At 38.1% G+C, this 19242-nt stretch overlaps 8 protein-coding genes across 8 annotated transcripts; 5 read left to right on the top strand and 3 right to left on the bottom strand.

Annotated features, from left to right (window-relative positions):
* Positions 1 to 132: 132 nt before the first annotated feature.
* On the top strand, positions 133 to 1191 carry BRETT_004217 (uncharacterized protein; the record flags this gene model as incomplete). Its single annotated transcript, XM_041282713.1, has 1 exon — positions 133 to 1191. The coding sequence occupies one exon, from the start codon at positions 133 to 135 to the stop codon at positions 1189 to 1191; it is 1059 nt and encodes a 352-aa protein (XP_041135489.1).
* Positions 1192 to 1446: 255 nt separating this feature from the next.
* BRETT_004216 (uncharacterized protein) lies at positions 1447 to 2205 on the bottom strand (the record flags this gene model as incomplete). The annotated part of the gene is made up of 1 exon (XM_041282712.1): positions 1447 to 2205. The coding sequence occupies one exon, from the start codon at positions 2203 to 2205 to the stop codon at positions 1447 to 1449; it is 759 nt and encodes a 252-aa protein (XP_041135488.1).
* A 1120-nt stretch (positions 2206 to 3325) lies between these two features.
* Positions 3326 to 7242, top strand: BRETT_004215 (uncharacterized protein; the record flags this gene model as incomplete). The annotated part of the gene is made up of 2 exons (XM_041282711.1): positions 3326 to 5345; positions 5426 to 7242. 2 exons carry the CDS (start codon positions 3326 to 3328, stop codon positions 7240 to 7242), a joined length of 3837 nt encoding a protein of 1278 aa, XP_041135487.1.
* Positions 7243 to 7634: 392 nt separating this feature from the next.
* On the top strand, positions 7635 to 9824 carry BRETT_004214 (uncharacterized protein; the record flags this gene model as incomplete). The annotated part of the gene is made up of 1 exon (XM_041282710.1): positions 7635 to 9824. One exon carries the CDS (start codon positions 7635 to 7637, stop codon positions 9822 to 9824), a length of 2190 nt encoding a protein of 729 aa, XP_041135486.1.
* A 682-nt stretch (positions 9825 to 10506) lies between these two features.
* Positions 10507 to 11697, top strand: BRETT_004213 (uncharacterized protein; the record flags this gene model as incomplete). The annotated part of the gene is made up of 1 exon (XM_041282709.1): positions 10507 to 11697. One exon carries the CDS (start codon positions 10507 to 10509, stop codon positions 11695 to 11697), a length of 1191 nt encoding a protein of 396 aa, XP_041135485.1.
* Positions 11698 to 11951: 254 nt separating this feature from the next.
* On the bottom strand, positions 11952 to 13853 carry BRETT_004212 (uncharacterized protein; the record flags this gene model as incomplete). Its single annotated transcript, XM_041282708.1, has 1 exon — positions 11952 to 13853. One exon carries the CDS (start codon positions 13851 to 13853, stop codon positions 11952 to 11954), a length of 1902 nt encoding a protein of 633 aa, XP_041135484.1.
* Positions 13854 to 14091: 238 nt separating this feature from the next.
* On the top strand, positions 14092 to 14996 carry BRETT_004211 (uncharacterized protein; the record flags this gene model as incomplete). Its single annotated transcript, XM_041282707.1, has 2 exons — positions 14092 to 14740; positions 14809 to 14996. The coding sequence occupies 2 exons, from the start codon at positions 14092 to 14094 to the stop codon at positions 14994 to 14996; spliced, it is 837 nt and encodes a 278-aa protein (XP_041135483.1).
* A 236-nt stretch (positions 14997 to 15232) lies between these two features.
* Positions 15233 to 18940, bottom strand: BRETT_004210 (uncharacterized protein; the record flags this gene model as incomplete). Its single annotated transcript, XM_041282706.1, has 1 exon — positions 15233 to 18940. One exon carries the CDS (start codon positions 18938 to 18940, stop codon positions 15233 to 15235), a length of 3708 nt encoding a protein of 1235 aa, XP_041135482.1.
* Between the last annotated feature and the right edge of the window lie 302 nt (positions 18941 to 19242).

Raw genomic sequence — 19242 nt, 5'->3', positions numbered from 1 at the left:
TCATGTCCTTCCTTTTTTCTCTTCTGGCCTCCACTTCTCCCTGAAATGTAGTTCAATTTCTGCCACAAGTTTGACTACGACGAAAAGTCAGCTGTCCAATTAGATTTTCAGGTACAAGAAATAATGTATGTAATGGGAGGTGGCAGGAACTACCCGTCCCAGGGGAACAACAGTTCACTTTTTCGTCGTGCAACATCGGTTTCATCCTCGGCAATCAAATCGGACCAGGAAAGCGAGTTAAGTTATACAAGTAGCAAAAATGATTCATCGTCCAACCTCCAGAGATCCTATGAGAATGGGTCTCAGGAGAGTCTTTCTTTAATATCCAAGAGTCTAACGGCAACATCCGTTCATTCCACAGTCACATCAAACATCAGTTTTGATAGTAAATGGCTTCCTGAATCGGAAGTTGTGCAGCCAGAGAGATACAGATTGCAACTTCAGCTAACGCGGGAGGAAATTGACTTGCTAAGATGGTCTTGGAGACTTGTCACTGTGGATGATGATTCAACATCGTTGGGCGGTAACACATTCAATGCAGCCGATTTCTCGTCCTATCTTTTCTGCATTCAATTCTACAACAATTTCATTTCGATGGATGAGAAGGTTGTTGAAATGATTCCTTCTATAAGGCATCAGGCATCTTCCTTTGCAGATGTATTAAATCAGGCTATAGGGACTTTAGAGGACTTGAGCAAAATGCAGGAACTTTTGACTAACCTTGGAAAGTTACACGCAAGAATCTTAGGTATAGAACGCTCTTACTTTAAAACAATGGGTGAAGCGTTAATAAAGACATTCAGAGATTGGTTCGGAAACAATGAAACATTCTTTCCCCTCATACTTGAGGAAGCCTGGATTAAACTTTACTGCTTTTTGGCAAATTCCATCATTCAAGGTGGTATAGATCCATTTATTTCGTACAATACCAATGATGCATCAATAGATTCATTTTCAACTCAGCAGGCCGATGATGTTGCCTCCATTGCTTCCTCAATACAGAGCAAGCCATTTTTACATACTAATATGAGCAAGATATATCTAAAGCCGCGCAGAAAGCCAGTCCCACAGAAAAAAGAACTTCCAGCAACTCCAGAAAATGCTATATCTCCTCCTGAGGCTTCTCCAAAGAAGGGACGGAGGCGTGGTTTACACAGTAAAAAGGACGATGGCGATTGCGTCATCATGTGAGATTCTTTATCTGGTTTTGCCTTATTTGGGATAGCAAGCACTCGATGGGGCAATCATCAGAGAAGGACCCACATAAAGTTTTGCTATACCATGCTTCATTTGTCGATAAAATATAGATATGCCTTGCTTGCTGGGATAATTCCATTTCAATCTAATTTCATTTCAGTTCATTCATTTCTACGTTCATTTCTCGGGATATACTAAATATTTTTATGCTTTCAGTTTTCAGCCATACTGTAACACGTTGTGGGTAATTTATTCATCGTCCATCTTCTCAGTAGAGGAAAGATATTTTTGAAGTAAGTACAATAGATGCGTTTGTATATTGCGAATCTTCGGCATACTGGGTTTCCTAGAGACTTTAACAACATGGTCTATTCCAAACGAGTATGAACTCTCTGCATCTTTGGTGAAGATCGATATTGCTTTGTATGTTGATGAAATCCATTGCTGAAGCATCATCTTATCTTCTCGGAGTTTAGCTATTATTCTGGTTTTTCGGTCCAATCTTTTGTTCAATAATACAACCGTTCTCCTATATTGTTCCACAACCTGCTTTTCGTTCTCAAGGTTCTTTAGATACAGCTGATAAAGATCTCTAATGTTTTCTTCCAGAAGCTCTGCTTGAAGGTTTTGGGATTCTGTTATTCGATCCAATTCCAAAAACCATTTTTTTATCAATATCTCCAGGTCTCTAATTTTGAAATTTCCTCTGCCCAATTTCTTGATGTGCTCAAATTCTTGCCGCATATTCTTCAAGCGTTTTAAATGATAACCTTGAACATTTGCTGTCGGTTCCAATATGGAGTCTAACTGTGATTGGTCAGACATATCTTTTAGCTCCAACTCTATTTTTTTATTCGCTTTGGACTTCACAGATTTCTGCTGGGATTCAGTTGATTTGTCAGGAGGCTTTGGCAAACCATATGTTTGTTGCACCCATTTTAACGACAGCGGTTCGTATTCAACTTCAGGGTCAGAACTATTCGCAGAACTATTCACTGAGCAGTCCATTTATTTCAACAATATTAGAGTTGGACGTAATAAGTATTCAACAAAGCTACGATGGCATTTCTATATATGTACAATTTAAAAATAAAAAAAAGACCGTCTCAAAATCCCTTATTTTTTTCTTGTATAGATCTATTTGAAGTCATTTTTCTATGCTGGCTTACGGCGCTAAGCTTTACATAAGTAAGAGACAGCGGGAAAAAATTAATCAAGCGGAAAAAAGCAAAGAACAGCGAAGAAAAGTATGTCTCAATTATGTATATATGCGGATCGCAGTTGATCAAAAATTATTGCAATAGTCAGGAAACAAATATGCTTTGCGAAGATTCATCCCTTTAAACTGTTTCAAAAGTCTATGAATGTGTGTTACATAGAAGGAATTAATCAGGCAATGCCATTATTATCATCGATAAAAATTTGAACCACATCACCCTTTTATTGGTTACAGGCCGGGTTTCAATTATTTAAGATATATAATCAAATGATTATAACAGTGTCCCGTAAGGCTTATCTAAACAGTGATGAAGGTAATGAAGAATATAATGAATGCCTCTGAGGCTGTTTGCTGTTGATTGTGAGAATAAATAAAATACGGGCCGCGGAAGCTCAACTCAGGGGACATAAATTTGTGCCCCTATCCAAAGCCGTAAAGGGATGGACGCGAACAAATACAATCCGCGTTTTATACATTGAAGTGAATTTCCCGTATTCTCTCAAATGTATACTAAAGGGGAAAATTTCCTAGTATAGATTTAATTAGTCCAAAAAAGTGACGACGCGTAGTCAAAAATTTTCCCTGCTATTGTTGGAAAATCAAAGGGGAAGCGTCTTTTTTTAACTGAAATTATTAAATGACGTTACCTGATTAGATAATTTGCCAGCCTTCTCGTTCTCTTTTCTGAACCACCTCATAAAACTTTTTTGCTGTACTATGTTGCTCAAGTTGTTCAGCGTTAAGAGTTGTGTTCACGGCTCTAATATATTAACAATTATCCCTATTAACAATTGGTCCCTTCAACTTCTTTTCTACCCAGCTCTCTTCACTCAGAAGCATCAAATTTTGAGAGAGTCAAGGTGAATTTCTGCGGCCAAATAATTTTATTAGTTTCTAAAACTCACACTAATGTCTACCTACGAGAACTTACGTTTGAGCACGTACGAGCAACAGGCATTATACCATTTCTCTAAAGCGAACGGTGACTTTTCTCCCCAATCTACACAGAATTCAACACCAATGAGTTCCGTTCAGGATGAGCTTGATTTTCGTCACACTTCGCGTTCACCATCTTCGCAAACGACGACAAGCTCGAATTCGGCAGATGCTAATATGAACAAGTCCCATATTCACGCTTCACCTCAGTTATCCAGGGCATTAGATATTTCATCTCTAGGATTCTATTCAGGCCCCAGCTTAAACAACTCGATGATCAGCAGTAAGAGACACGCGCAGTTTGTGAGAAGATCTATTGTTATTTCCCCGTCATTGAACTCGATCCACTCTTTAACAGGGAGCTCTAGCTGCAGATCAAATTTAAGCTCTCAGGCTACAGAGGTATCGGAGGCACCAACTGCAACAATTGCTATGGTGAATAGTCCGAGTATCAGAGCATTGAGTGATATTTTGAACAATAACGTTGATAACAAAACACAGAAGTTTGATGCGATCACGGAAGAGGACGAGCAATTAAACTTCACGGACTCTGCCTCTACTTCATCACACTTGACATCAAGTGGCAGCTTTACTTCAAGCATGCCACACACACCTTCCCCTAAGGCAAGAAGACCAATTTGTCACTCTCCTTCCTCAACTAACCTTTCACCCCAAAGGGTCGAAGCAATCAAGGCCAACCTTACAAACTATTCCACATGTTCAGGTGCTGGTGAAAATCAGCCTGATCTAATAAGTTTGACAAGTACACCGAAATCATCTTCATGTTCTACTCTTCAAAGTCCCACTTACAGTCCGCCCGCTGCATTACAAGAAAGCATCTTAAGGTGTTCACCCGCTCATTCTCCGAGAATACATTCCCCTGTTGATCATAAAGTCGGCACACCGATTCAGTTCGGAATATCAGACGAATCATCTGTGACCAACTACGAGCAAGAGAGCAGATATCTTGGCTCGCCTCATGCTAGTCGAAAGGCTGCAATATCTCCAGCTATATCAATAGGAAACCGCGAAAGGGGTAAATTTACTGATTCTACTTCCGTTAAGGAAGGTGATCTCTTGACGCCGAAACTTTTCTCACCAGATTTGGTGTTTGACGAACCGATTGAAACTTTTAACGTCCTCAAGAACGAGTCAAGTGCATCTGAACCACCTGAACTTTCACCGGTGAAAGAAATCGGATATAGTTTAGAGAAGGACACGTCGAACTCGCAAAACATCGAAGATCGGAATACAATTGAAGCTTATGAGAAGTTTTTCAGACTCCACTTTTCATCCTATGATGGAGAACCACTCGATAGGAAGATCGATGCTTTAGAAAGACTAGGAGTAGAAAACGAGAGATCAGAATTTGTTCAGAAGACAGAGAAGCACCATTCCATGAAGGAAGAACAGAAGAGATTGTCCATTAGACTGATTCAAGAGGATTCCGATGTGGATGATAGTAACTCTGAGTCAATGAATCTGGAGAAGAAGGAAAGTGGCACTGAGAATTACGTAGAAGTGCCTTCTACAGCACAAAAGGATGATCAGAAGTTAACGGAAGTTGAGGAAGTGCCAATTATCACAGATGAGCAAACAGTAGCAAAAATTGCAGAGCCTTCAACAGAGGACGTTGGAGAATCAAATGTAATTAGAAAGGAACAGAAAGAAGAAGAAGAAGGGGAAATAGAAGCAGCAAAACCACTTCCTGCTCTACCGAAGAGTACAACCGTTGGTGAAAAGAATGCAGATAATCATTCTTCAGTCCCACCTGCTTCTACGAAGAAAGACCTCAGGTTTAAGGGTTTGTTCAGCAGTAGGAAAAGCAATGCAAAAGGCGTTGATTCTGTAAGTCACAAATTACAGGAGCATTCCAAAGAAAATGTTGATAACGGTACTGCTGGTTCTAGTACTCAGTCGAAGAAACCTCAGAGAAGAAGTATGTTCTCTGAATGGGGAAGAAGGAGCTTTTCTTTTGTACACAACCATGGAGGTAGCTCGAAGAAAAATGACAGAAAGCACAAAAAGCATGGCACAAACATATGTCTCTTATGATACGGACTACTAGGAAAGAATCTAAAAAGGAACAAAAGCAGGAGCAAAAGAAGGAACCTAGGAAGGAACTCAAGAAAGACAAATTACCCCAAAAACCTGAATCTTCTAAGAGGCTTGTTAAAAAGCAAATGGACATCCATAAACTTGCAAAACCAGACGCCAATAAAGAGACAAAGGGAATCAAAGGCATAAATGAGATGGAAGAAACCCAATCAATAACACAGAAATCCAGTATTCTTGTTGAAGAAGAGAAAGGTTCTCAAGATAATAAGATACCTGTTATAAAGGAATCGCAATCTCCTGCACTTTCACAGTCAACAAAGACCACTGGTAAAAGTGTTAAACGATCTGATTCTGAAAAAACTAGAATTGCAGATGATGAGATCATTGGCAGCCCGGCATCTCAACAACTGTCATTTGCTTCAAGCATCAAGTCTAGCAGTAAGATTCGGTTTGGTGACTCGCTCTTCCCAAAGACACTAAGCAATACTGAGGTCGAAAGTATAGTGAGCTTGGAAAGATCACGTTCGAAAGCTTCCCGCTGCTCCTATAGTGTCTCACCTGTTATAACGTCTGGTTCTCGTCTTACCCCTACTCAAAGTGTGGATTCCATCGTGAAAAGAATGCAGGATTCGAACCCAAGCCTCGAGGAAGTGCCTGCAGAACAGAAGAATCTGGAAAATAATCAGATGGACTCACCCGAGCCAATAGATGCTGTTGTTCAGCCTTCTCGCGAACCTATTAAAGAGGTAGCTTCATCAAACATTCAGAAAGATTCTGCAAAAGGAAATTCTCACAGAAAGCAGAAGAAGAAGACGGCTGGCCTCGGAATTTCACATTATAAAAAGCTTCGTGTTGATAACGACATTTCAGATGTTATGAATTCGGTCAATTTCAGCGATGATGATGAACCTTTTGACACAAACTTTTATTTGTCGGATGTTAGAACCTCAGATCAGAGAAAGGGGAGAGCAGGCCATGGATCTGGACGTATAAATAATGCACAAAGATTTATGTCTCTTCCAAATATTGGAAAACTTCAAGGAGGACAGAGGGAGAGTGACATCGAGTTTGGAGACAATTCGATGCACCAGCGCAATTCATCAGGAAATTTGAAAGGCACTACTTTATTTGAAGGCTTAAGTCCATCGGTTAGGACTTCTCTCAAATCCGAGACTAAGTCTGCCATTCTTGGTTCTTTAGCCGGCACCTCCAGTAGCTATAATGTTGGAAATGAGGACGGGTTTGATTTGGAAGATATTTATGATGATTTTGAAAACGAGGATGAGAATGACTATGTGGAATCCGAAGATGGTTTAGATATGAGAGAACCGGAGGTCGATTTCTTTAAAACAGGTGTTTCTTTCGCAACAAACGATAATGAGGAGTCTATGCTTGAGGAGGATTATAACAATGGTAAACAACAAAGTCCAAAGAGGCTGTCGCTGATTTCCAGAATCAGCTCTTCCAAATCTAGTCTGAAGAGTAAGAGCTCCAAATTTGCTTCACCACCACTTTCCATGCATTCATTTGCTAAGAGTCCCTCTACATCTTTGTGTAGATCAAATATGCAATCCGCATTATCTAAGAAGCCGCTAGGTAAGAGGAGATCGAAGCAGGGCAAGAGAAAATCACACCATGTTGGTGTCAAATTTTCATCTGAAGTAGTGCTTTGTTCTACTTATGGCGACGATGAGTACGATAGACATCCTGGTAATGCAGCGTGTAACAACCTCACACCAGAATTAGCAATGAATATCCGAAATGAACTGAATGTTTTCAAAGCTGAGATGGAGGTTAACGAACACTCGAGATGTTACACACACTTTCTATAATACTACACTGTATATTTTTTTTCAGTTCTAATATGTACTCTTAATGAATGTGACTAATTCAATGCGACATATCCTGGTGTACTCGTTATCAAAATATATTTCATGTCCTTTACTGTAGGGAAAAGAGAGATTTTAACAAATATGTATAGACCTGCATCAGGGCTCCGGACAAAATAACGGAGACGGGGAATTTTCCATCAAGGAGGAGCGGATTTTTTCGGTTGTCCTTAGAGAAAAAAATGGGAATGAGGAAATAAGGGAGAATCTGAAAATAAAACGAGGGGTACGATTTTAAAGCAAAAAGATGTAAATAAAGCCGGATTTAACTTTAAATCACCCAATATCAAGTATCTCTTCTATATTAGGGGCTCCATCGATTGGGATTCTTCAACATGTCTTTATATGAGCTGCAGCGGGAATCTCTCAAGAAGACTTTTGAAAGGTATCAATGCAACTTCAGGCATCTCATATGTGACGATACTACGTACCCTGTGGTTAAGTCACTGTTTAAAGAGGACATCCTCAATTATGTTTACACATTTTATAAAATAGACGATAAAGAAAGATCCAAAAACCAGGAAAAGGCAATATATATTTTGGATCCAATTGCTCCTTACTCAATTGACTGTTTGCTGGCGGATTACTCACATGGTTTACGGTATAAGGATGCAATAGTTTGTTTTCTTCCAGGAATGAATGCTCAATGTTTTGCACATCTTCGAGCAAACAAATACTTGATGGAATCTGTAAATGGTTCTTTTGAAACTATAGAGTATCTCAGCTTGAGGCCATTGGAAAATCGTGTTTTTGTAACGGGGAACTCCTGTTCTATTCCTGGATATTATAATTTTGCGCATCTAGGCAGGGACTTGGTGCAATACCAGATGGATAGGGCGGTTGATGCGATGATGAGCATGTGCATCTTGACTAATGAATATCCCGTGGTCAGATTCTATAATTCTCCGTTATCCAAACAGCTCGCAACCACTTTTCAAAATAAGATAGACGAGTACTATCGAAAGCATTCGGAGCTAACGCCGGTGAACAACCGTACAATTTTTCTTGTAACGGAGAGGGCAATGGATCTATTTGGGCCATTTTGTCATTATAAATACTATCGGTCACAAATATTTGATCTGATGGATGACCACATAAGAAAGATCAGAGGTGACTATACTTTCGTATATGATTATGAGGCCAAAACAGGTCAAGGCATGGAGAAAAAACACATCGTATTTGACAGTGATGATCCAGTCTTTACTCAGTTAAAAGATGTCAAGATCGAAGATTATACTCAAAAAATCATCCAGATGCTCAAAGACCTAAAGCATGAAGATGATAAATACAGTAACTTAAAGTATACTTCGGATCTATCGCATGCTGCAATTAGTCAAAGTGACCACATGTTTAAAAAGCAGCTTGTGACAGGGCATTTCGAATTGATCAACAGGATAAGTAGTGCATTCCAAGCAGAATGCATCCTAGATGCCATTGTTTTTGAAAACAAGTGCGCCGCTAATCTAGGACCAGATCGTCATTTGCATGAGCCTGTTACGGACGAACTAGTGGGTTTGTTATCCAACCAGAATATTTTTATGGGAAATAAGATCCGCCTCCTTATCGTGTATGCAATTTATAGGGGAGGATTGATAGAATCGGATTTCATAAAGCTTCTGAAGTTTGGAATGCCCGATAAAGTCGATTCTATATTAAAGCTTATCCATAATCTACAAAAGCTGGGACTTAAGATCATAAAGCCAAGTTTGGGTGGCAAGACGGAACATATTCAAACGTATTTCGATGTTAAAAACACAACAGAGTTGACAGACCGTTTTGTGCCTACATTTAGCAATCTTGTTCTTAGACTGGCACAGAATGATCTTCCGGAGCTTTATCACACATGCGTTATCGATAACGGTTACATTGATGAAGAGGAAGACAATATTTTAGAGGATGAAAAGACGTTTCCTTATGTTAAGGGAGCACCAATGGCGAATCTAAATGATTCCTTCCGAAATGTTCATCTTGGAGGAACAGGTGGAAGCAAAAGTCGCGTTTCTGTGAATACAGTGCGAAGTCAGCCCAAATGGAAAAGCATGAAGCCTTCGGACAAGACGTTGACCAGGCAGAAGCTTATGATATTTTGTGCTGGAGGTTTGACTGAATCTGAATTGGGCACAATGATTTCACTCGAGCCAAAAATTAATAAGAATATATTTATCGGCTCGGATGAGATATACTCTACATGGGATATGCTGGGGGATATCCGATTAATTGATGATGACCGGAAAAACTTTAGATTTGCTTTGGATGCTAAATTTAGCCCAAGGAAAGTTCCCGATTTTCTATCAGAGGTTACTGGAGGAAGCTCAAAAAGTTCGATATCGGATAATGGTAGTAAATCTAATGGACAAGGCGTGCATCAACAACCACATGATCATCACCATCATTTACACCATTTACATCATCACTCTGATGTCAACGATGACACAAGATCCAGGGTCAAGAGCGGATCAAATGATAAAGCCGCACATAATAGAAAAAGGGATAAGCTTTTTGGCAAATTAAAAAGGTTTCAATAAATAGCTGTGGGAGAGTGAGAGTAATATACAAAGAATAAAGTTAATTAAAATATGGACAATAGACTTCTGTAGAAAAAAAAAAAAATTTGGATGAAGTGATGTAAGAACAACAACCCTAATCCAGGAACCGTACCGCACTGGTGGTACCGCATTAAAAATCGCTTCATTAAAAATTGGAATCTCAACAATTGCAGTACTATTAGTAATCTAGACGCGCGAATTATTATTAATAAGATTTTTTAAGATTATTTTAGCTGAGGGAGGGAAAAGGAAAATTTTAAAGCTGAAAAAAAACGGTTTTGGCATCGCATGCCGCGCTTCCGTGAATTTGCGGAATAACGCACCTTCTCGATTTCTACAGGATCCGGGATACCCTTGAAATCCGAGTTCTATTGTTTAACCGATCCTTTCGCAAAATTAAGCTTCCGTCAATTTCGGTACATGTATTTTTTCCCCTTCTTTCATAGGTGTAATTGAGCAATAATACTTCGGTTGTAATATGATACATAGTCATAGTTCCGGCCAGGATTTAGTTGCCCATTTTCTTTTATTATAAATTTTTTTTGTTTCTTTTTATTAAATTCATCTTAACTACCATCTTACCTTTCTTTGTAGTACTATTCTTCTCTTGAATATATGCTTCTTAATAAAACGGAATAAATTATCATATATTAGAGATAAAATGTTTGGATTAACTAAGAAAAATTCTAAAGATAGTGAAAAGGCCAGCGTGGAATCTGATGAAAAGCTAATACATCAGGAGGTCCCATTTGAGCATCCTCCGGAAAGAATTCATGCCCCAGCAGAAAAGCCCTTAACCAGTAAACAAAATATAATGTATCAAAATGTGTTACGATACTTTCAAAACCCAGAATTGGTTATCCGAGTTAAAGAGAAAGGAAACAGCAGCACAGAAAAGACCCCGCTATCTTTAGATGAAAAGGCCTGGATTACAAGGGAATGCATATTGCGTTATTTAAGGGCCACGAAGTGGATTGAAAAAGATGCCATTGACAGAATTGAAGGAACTATAGCATGGAGAAGGGAGTTTGGAATCGATCACATTAAAGATTCTTCGAAAAATAAGGTGACCCCGGAGTTAGTGGAACCCGAATGCTTAACGGGGAAGCAAGTTGTTTTAGGATTTGACAATGACAGCAGGCCATGTTTATATTTAAAGCCAGGAAGACAAAATACTAAGAACTCGTTTAGGCAGGTGCAGCATCTAGTTTTCTTCTTGGAAAGAGTCATTGACTTCATGCCTTCCGGTCAAGATTCCCTTGCATTACTGATTGATTTCAAACAACACCCAGAAATTGCTGCCGAGGTGGAAACATCGAAAATTCCTACTTTATCAATTAGCCGTCAGGTGCTTCATATATTGCAGACGCACTACCCAGAAAGGTTGGGAAAGGCACTTCTTACCAATATACCATTTCTAGGAAGAACATTTCTTAGGCTAATATACCCATTCATTGATCCTCTAACACGTCAAAAGCTCGAGTTTGATGCAGACTTCTCGACTTTCTGCCCTAGAGAGCAATTGGATAAAGAATTCAATGGTTCAGTTGATTTTGAATATAACCATAAAGTCTATTACCCTGCTTTGATTAAAACATGCCGGAAAAATCGCGAGAGGTACATGGAGAGATTTAAAAAATTTGGTAGCGTTGTCGGACTTAGCGAAATAGATTTACGTGGTAATTCCGATGACCTCCAAGTTCCGGTCGGATCGCATCCTTGGGAAAAAAAAGGAGCTAACATTTCACTGTCGCAAATTACAAGCACTCAAAGTAGAATTACCAGCAGTCCTAAAGATCAAATTATACAGAATATAACATCTGATTCCGAGCACGTTGTTATGGTTCAGTAACTGGTTTACGATATTCCGCTTTTTTATCGTTAGCGCTGAGTGTTCCGAGTTTGTCATCTCGCTTTTTTTTATTTTTTTATTTTTTTTTTCCAATTACAGGATCTTCTTACAAACATTCTTACATACCTTTGTGTTATTCAACATGTTATTCCATTATTGTGAATTTTAATTACTCAAATGTATTAGTCTAGTTTTAACATCATCGCCAAAATGTCCATCTGTATCAAGAAAGATGCAGTTAAATTTACTCCTTGTTAAATCCGTCTTTTTTTGCCAAGTGGTACTCTGTTGCTCTTAGTACCGGGATAATTATCAAAATCCTCGTGAGATCGTTTCGTACGATTGTTGGAGTATTCTCTGGAATTTGGTATTCTACGGTTGACATATGTTGTGTCCTCTTCATTGGAATATGATGAACTGGAGCCAGATGATGAGGAATACGACGATACACTTGAAACAGAACTAGATCTTGATCTTGCACTTCTTGAACCGTCGTCGTTCTCTTCAACAGGTAAATCCTTTAAAATTGTTCTCATTTGTTCTGTGATCTTTCCCAGACCTATTGCCGTAAAGTAATTGATTGAGAATTTCACATTTTCTGCATTATTATGTGGAAATATTCCCTCTATGTAGGGCTGAATATACTCCTCACTGATGCGAAGATTGAATTCATTTTCTCCTATTTCATTCATTATCCTCATAAAAACAAATTTTAGAAGTATTCTCTGCGCAGATGTTGTTCCATCAGCAGTCAACTTTATAAGCTTCATGACCTCCCATCCCATTTTATCTGATGCAAACATATGACCCCAAAAGCTTCCAATATTTCTTAGTAAAGATGTATCATATTTGTGGCAATTTTCGTAATTTTCCTCAAAAGCTTTGTCAAATGCCTGGGACCAAAGGTTACTTACAACTATAAGTCCTTCCCCCAAAAGCCCATAAAATTTTGAGTAGGTTCTTTCCTGTGCACAACATTTAACAAGCATATCTGTAATCATAAACTCATTGTTCGCCTTATCAATCGGATCAACTTGCAAGAGTTTATGCACAGCTTCTTCTGGATTCAGACTACCCATTATGGTGAGATATATGGTCTTCTGAAAATGGGTCAATTCTTGCTCAGTGAAATCTTTGATATCTTCTTTGACCTTATTCTTGGTTTCACTCTCATCTTCCTCAGATTCAGAAAATTCCTCTTCTTCCTGTGATGTTATTTCTTCTTCAGTTTCATCAAATTCCGATGCAGATTCATCCTCTGAGTCACCAAGAATTTCTGCCTTTAAAGTTTTATACTTTTTCTCGTTTTCTTCATAGTCTGAATCATATTGAAAATGATTTAATTCTGGATGAACATTTGGCTCATCTTTGAAATCAAGAGTATGTGTTATCTTATCCTCCTCTTCAACAATATCCAAATCTTCATCAATTATTGGTTTATTCTTAAAATTTTCTTGCTTCAATACAAGTAATTCTGAAATTGACTGCTGAGCTTTCCCTCTTACAATTCCTTCACTCATTACAACTCTTAACCTTTGGAAGATCGCATTAGTAGCTTTTTCTGAGCTTATTAACAAGAATTTACCGCAATTATTCATCAGCAAACAGGCTAGTTCAATTGAAGTGTTATCCGGATTCTCTAGAAGCTTGTATAATATTTGTAGCACCACAATTTCATGGATAACCTTGAAATTTATCAACTGAGAGAGTAGTGATAAATCTCGTCCGGCAAGAAGCTTATCTTTCCTCCCCATCTGTAGTTTGAAGTTCTTTATTATTCTCTCTCCCAATAACTTTCCAATCATAGGAATCTTGGAGTTTATCACACAGATCACAGACGCATACACTTTGGAGTATCCATCTGAACCTTCCGAAGAACTTATAATGTCTTCAACAAGTATACCTCTTCCTCTTATTAAGTTAAGTCTAAAAAGTGATAGCACTGTTGTTTTAACATTTTCCCGACTAACTTTATTAATTATCCCGGTTACTTTCTTGGATAAGCTTTGCCAGCGTAGTAATTGGTACTCTTTTGTTCCCTCTTTCACTTGAATTTGTGATAGAAGTTGTTTAAGCTTAGCAGGAGGAATATATGTTCCGTTTTTCCTCAACCTTTTTAGTTCACGTGAAGCATCAACTGCTTCTTTGTCAGACATACTGTTTATATCGTGTTAAGTTGTTTGACCACTTTATTTTGTCTAACTTATTAATTGTATCTAGATGTTTATTAATTTGTTCGAGTCTGGAGTTGAATTTTTTTTTTTAATCTCCGGGCAGCTTGCAGAAGCACAGATTGGTTTGATCACTATCAATTTCAAGATTTTTCCTGTCCAGTTCCTTGAATATACTTTATCTTCATTTTCTGTTAGTTAATATATGGGTATGAACACAAAAATGAGCTATGAAAATCCGCTCTTAACTGTAACGTTGGATGAAGTGCGCAATAAAAGTATTCTGGGAAGTATTTTGAAGGCGTCATATGAAAATGTTGCCTGTGATTCCTGTCTTTATGTTCTCATTAGACACAAATATGAACAATTAAAGCCATTGATGAAAGATTTGGTGACTATATATGATCTTGCAAGATGCTACGGATTTGACGACAATTCTAAGACAATATATGTGCTGTTCGGCGACAATTACAAAAAGCTTCATGAGACTTGTAATTGGTCGATACTACTTTATAGCATTCAATCTGCCTTGACTGATTTTGACAAGAAAGAAAAATATAAAACGCTAAAGATTAGTCTTGATGACGATATTCTTACAGAAAAGCATTCGGTCTCGGAAAATAATGGTGGATATTCCTCCGCATTCAAACAGGAATATGGTACAGTTGCTGTAGGTGGTACGTTTGATCATTTGCATGATGGACATAAGATTCTTTTAAGCGCTTCCTCATTTATAGCAAGAGATATCCTAATAGTAGGTGTGACGGGTGAGAAACTATTAGTGCATAAGAAATATGCTGAGTTTCTACAATCATATAATTATAGGGTTGAACAGGTAAGAAAGTTCCTGAAACTTATAAACTATGAGCAGCGTGTCGATATATATGAAATTAACGATGTGTGGGGCCAACAGCTTCCGAACCTGACATTGATGCTCTAGTTGTTAGTCAAGAAACGATATCTGGTGGAAAATATGTCAATAATGTGAGAAAACAAAAGGGATTCAAAGAACTCGAAATTGTCGAGGTTCAAGTAATTGGTGGTGGAACAGCACAAAACAATTTCAAACAGAAGCTTAGCAGCACTGAGCTAAGACGGCGTGAATCACAAATGAAGGAACTACCGTAAATAGTCTAGTAATTTGGTAGACAGTGAATTCTATGAATTATTTCTTTTTTTATGCATCAATGATACATGCAGTAAGGATTTTACACAAAATACTCGAAACACATAGGAATAAGGGTGAAGCAAAAAGCACAGTGGATGGTGCCTTCATATACGATGGTATAATCAAATAAAATCGCAGAACAAAAATAAAAATAAAATGAAAAAATAAAAGATAACGTAGTGATAAAAAGTAACAATTAACCCTTAATATAAAGTGAAGGTTCGTAAGCAGAAGCTCTTCTAAGGTTTCTGTCAGGGTGTTCTATAGCAAGATAGAACGGTGTATTTTCAGCCAACTTGAAAAGCTCAACCGAATCTCTTTCCGAAGAATCCATATAATCGACAGCATTTAGATCAGTCACCGCAATACGGACATTTTCAAACTCCTTCTCCGATATTCCCAAAAGTTTATGAATCCGAACCTTCGTATCTTCCAGTTTCTCTCCTTGAACTAAATCGAATATGAAAGGTAAACTGTGAGAATTTTGAATCTGACCAAAGAATTGAAATCCTGGAATTAGCTTGATGTTTTTTGGCTTTGTACGAAGAACTTCACGATACGTAGGATAATATCCAACAATGAATTCAGGTGATTCTTCAATCTTCATATCCGATTCGCAAATTGATTTGAGACGATGCTTCCGGTCCATTGTCCAGACAACCAAAGAATCCTCCTCCTCCGGCTTGAAATGAACCTTACTTTGAAGTCTATCAATCAAGTCGATCACCGTACTAAATTTCGGAAGGAAAAATTCATGCTTCTGCTCTCTACAAATTCCTTGTCCAACCCAGAACACTGTGCACAGTATCATATGTTCGAAATCAGAAAGTGTAACACTCAAAACCTCATAGCATATATCTAATGTCTGTGATTTAGGAATTCTTGCAAGTAGACGCTTTAAAGGTGTGGTGCTCTTTAATGGGAATGTTTGGTTTGGCCGACCCACTATGAATAATCTTAGGTATTCTGGATCCAATTCTAAGCGTTCACCAATCTTCTTTGCAAACGCCTTATAGCCTAATGCCGTCGAGAACCACATCTCAAATGATTTTGATGCATGCTCAACTTCCTTGTTCTCCTCGCTTCTGTGAACAATATAATCTTCCTCATCTTCATCCACTTTTTGTAGAGAAGAAACTTTAAAGTGTACTCTGTTTGCCAAATAGCTGTACATGTCCGGAACAGTAAGGTATTCCGCTTCCGATTTAATGTCACCCCATGAAGCTTTCGTAAAGCAGATTATATCTCCATTATCAAGTTCAGACTTGTAAAACGTACTGCCTGACTGAATATGCACTATCTGATCGGATCCCAACTCCTCATAATATTCTAGTTGCGTGTTCATTGGGAAATTCATAATATTATTTATAAATGGCGTTAGGGACTGAACTGGTTTGTCCATTTTGGCCATAACATGGCATAACCCATAAATTTTTTGTTTTGGCAAGTCAAAGAATTTAAGGAAAATTAAATACTTCGAGCAGTTCTCCTGATCATGTTCATGTTCCAAATGTTCAGAGTTATCATCAATAATTTCATATTCATTTTCAGACGTTAGTTCCAACTTCGGATTATAATGTTGAAGAGCCATTTGCGACATCTTTTCATAGTTTTCAGTAATATTCTCGTTGAATTCTTTACTTGAAAGCTTTCCATTTTTTTTCATATCATATATGGAGTTAGAAACAAATCCAAGGTCTACCGAAGCGTCCTCCAAGTATAATGATATGTGCACGCTTTCCTCCAAGCCTGAGTTGTGGTGGCTGTTTTTAGGAATCTGATAATCCTCAATTATAGACTCAATGGTAACCCTCTGTGATACTGCATCGTTATAATTAAAGTATATCGATTTGCCAGGACGGAGTGCATAGTTCTTCCGACGAAAATTGATCCAGAACCGTAAGAACTTTGGATCAACTGTTAAGTTAAGTTTTGCAATAACTGTATCAAAAACTTTTGAGAAGCTATCAGTCTTAAGAAGTCTAAATGAAAGGGGGTACGACTCTTCATCATACAAGTCCTCACAATAATTTTGTTGGTCCTCGTCATCTGGTCCAAGGTCAAAACCTTGGTATTTCGTAAAAGCTTTATGGTAGAAAACCTTGAAGTTTGCGTACAGATGCATCTCTTCTTGCTCCTTTTCAATTTTGGCCAGCTGTTCCCTTTCATATTTGATCTGCTTTGGAATATGCTCAGGAATATCTTTGTGTTCGACTTCAGAAAGAATCTCAGCCACCTTACTCTTCCTTATATAAACAAGCATGTATGCTGAAGTGTGCTTTCTCAATTGAAAATCCTGCTGTTCATCTCTGGTCATACCTTTCAGCGTATCAGGATCTTCATCAGCTCCAAAACTACCCTCGAAAACTTCATCTGGAGTAACCCTCCAGACTTTATCGTCGTCAAACCTAAACCACTTATCCTCTTCGTTTGGTTTGATCATTGCATAGTAATGGCCCATGGAAACATCACCTTGATGAACTAAAACGCAATGGAGTTCATATTCCCAATCCTCGTTGTAATGCTCGGCATTTTTGTCCATATAGGGTTTCAAGTCGATCGAATTAAAAAATTCATATCTATCATTGACTTTCATCAACTGATCATATTCAAAATTGTACTCGAATCTCTTCAATTGCAAATGCAGAACCGGAGGGAAGTTTTCAAACACAACACCTTTCTGAGCAGCTTGTAATCCGTAGCCAGCAGCATCATATTTGTTTTCACCGTCCAACAGCTCCATTTCAATGTAATTCTCAAAGGATTGCTTTATATTTTTCAAACCCTTAACATTTAATTGGATATCCCAGAAATCTTCGGTCCGACTACTTTCGTAATCTACGTTGACACACCGAATAAAACTCTTCATCTTTCCAACAAATATATCATTAAGACAACCTTCAATGTCCGTGTGCTTCATTCGAGATTCCAATTTGTCCATTAATATACGATTCATCTCCTGGACATCATGTTGCGTAAACGCATCTGCACTGGTCCATCCAAATGAATCGGTTAGCTCCATCGTATCTATAGGCTTGTCAGATGTTTGTAGATTGTAGAATATACGCTGAAGGGCTAGCGAAACACTTTTTGGCTGTTCAAGGTATTCCCTAAAAGAATCTAAATTAAACTTTATTTCGTCCTGTGTAGGGATTTGATAAACCTTCTTTCTAAATTTTTTTGTAAAGTAGTATGATTGAAGTAGGGAATTCAAATAGCATGTTGCACCTTGATTATTGATTCCGACATAGCCAGTAGACTTCTTTGAATCATAATCAATAAAGTCATGCCATAAAACGCCTGTGAAATCGTCAATTATCCTCACGTAAGATGTTATATTGAGCCGTTTGTGATTTATGAGCTCGGAGTCCAGCCTCAATCTTCCGTCAAGTAGATTTATAAAGCCCCAATCGCCAACTCTCGGATTATAACGAAAATGTGTTGAGTTTCTCTTGTTTTCGGATGGATCATCCGGGTTCCATATATCTAAGGCAAATTGAGCACAACAATGCCAATCACCAGAAGCTGACACTTTTGAATCGACGGGAGCACCTGCTAGATAAACAGAAAATGTTAGATAATTATCCCTTCTTCCGGTGGTTATTAAAGGATTGAAAACAAAATCGTCTCCAACCTTGAATTTCGGACCGAAAACCTTCTCATCCCCAACAAGTTGAGTAATATCTTCGATTTCCCATGTGTGATATGATTCAACTTTCGCTTTATAATATGATGGCACTTCTTCAAGAATCTTGTCGACATTTTTACTAGGCTCCGATGAATCAATATCCGTACTTGAATTAGAACTTATGGCATCATCACTACTTAAATCAATTGCATCCTTGTTGAGTGATCTTTCTTCATCCAAACTAATGAGATCAGCGTCGTCAATTGTATCGGACATGCTGTTGAAAGAGCTCTTCTAGGTAATAAAAGTATTTGTAGACTTAATTCACGATAAATTCTAGGCTCTAAACTCAGTGGGATGTACCTTGAATATCACTGAAATAAATATATATTAATTGATAGTGAATTGATTGAAGTTGCTTATCGTCTAATTCATTTTATTATAATCATTTTTTTTTTCTTCCCCCGCCCCGCCCCTTCTTTTCGGCTTCTCAGGGTGCTTATGCTTGGCTTTACGGAGGACACAGATGCCAAAAAAAAAAAAGGAGAGAGGCCCTCGCCCATCCTCAAGCTCGACTA

Source organism: Brettanomyces bruxellensis, chromosome 5 (assembly GCF_011074885.1).
Source record: "Brettanomyces bruxellensis chromosome 5, complete sequence".
Classification (NCBI taxonomy): Eukaryota; Fungi; Ascomycota; class Pichiomycetes; order Pichiales; family Pichiaceae; genus Brettanomyces; species Brettanomyces bruxellensis.
This window is presented reverse-complemented; position numbering and strand designations above follow the sequence as displayed.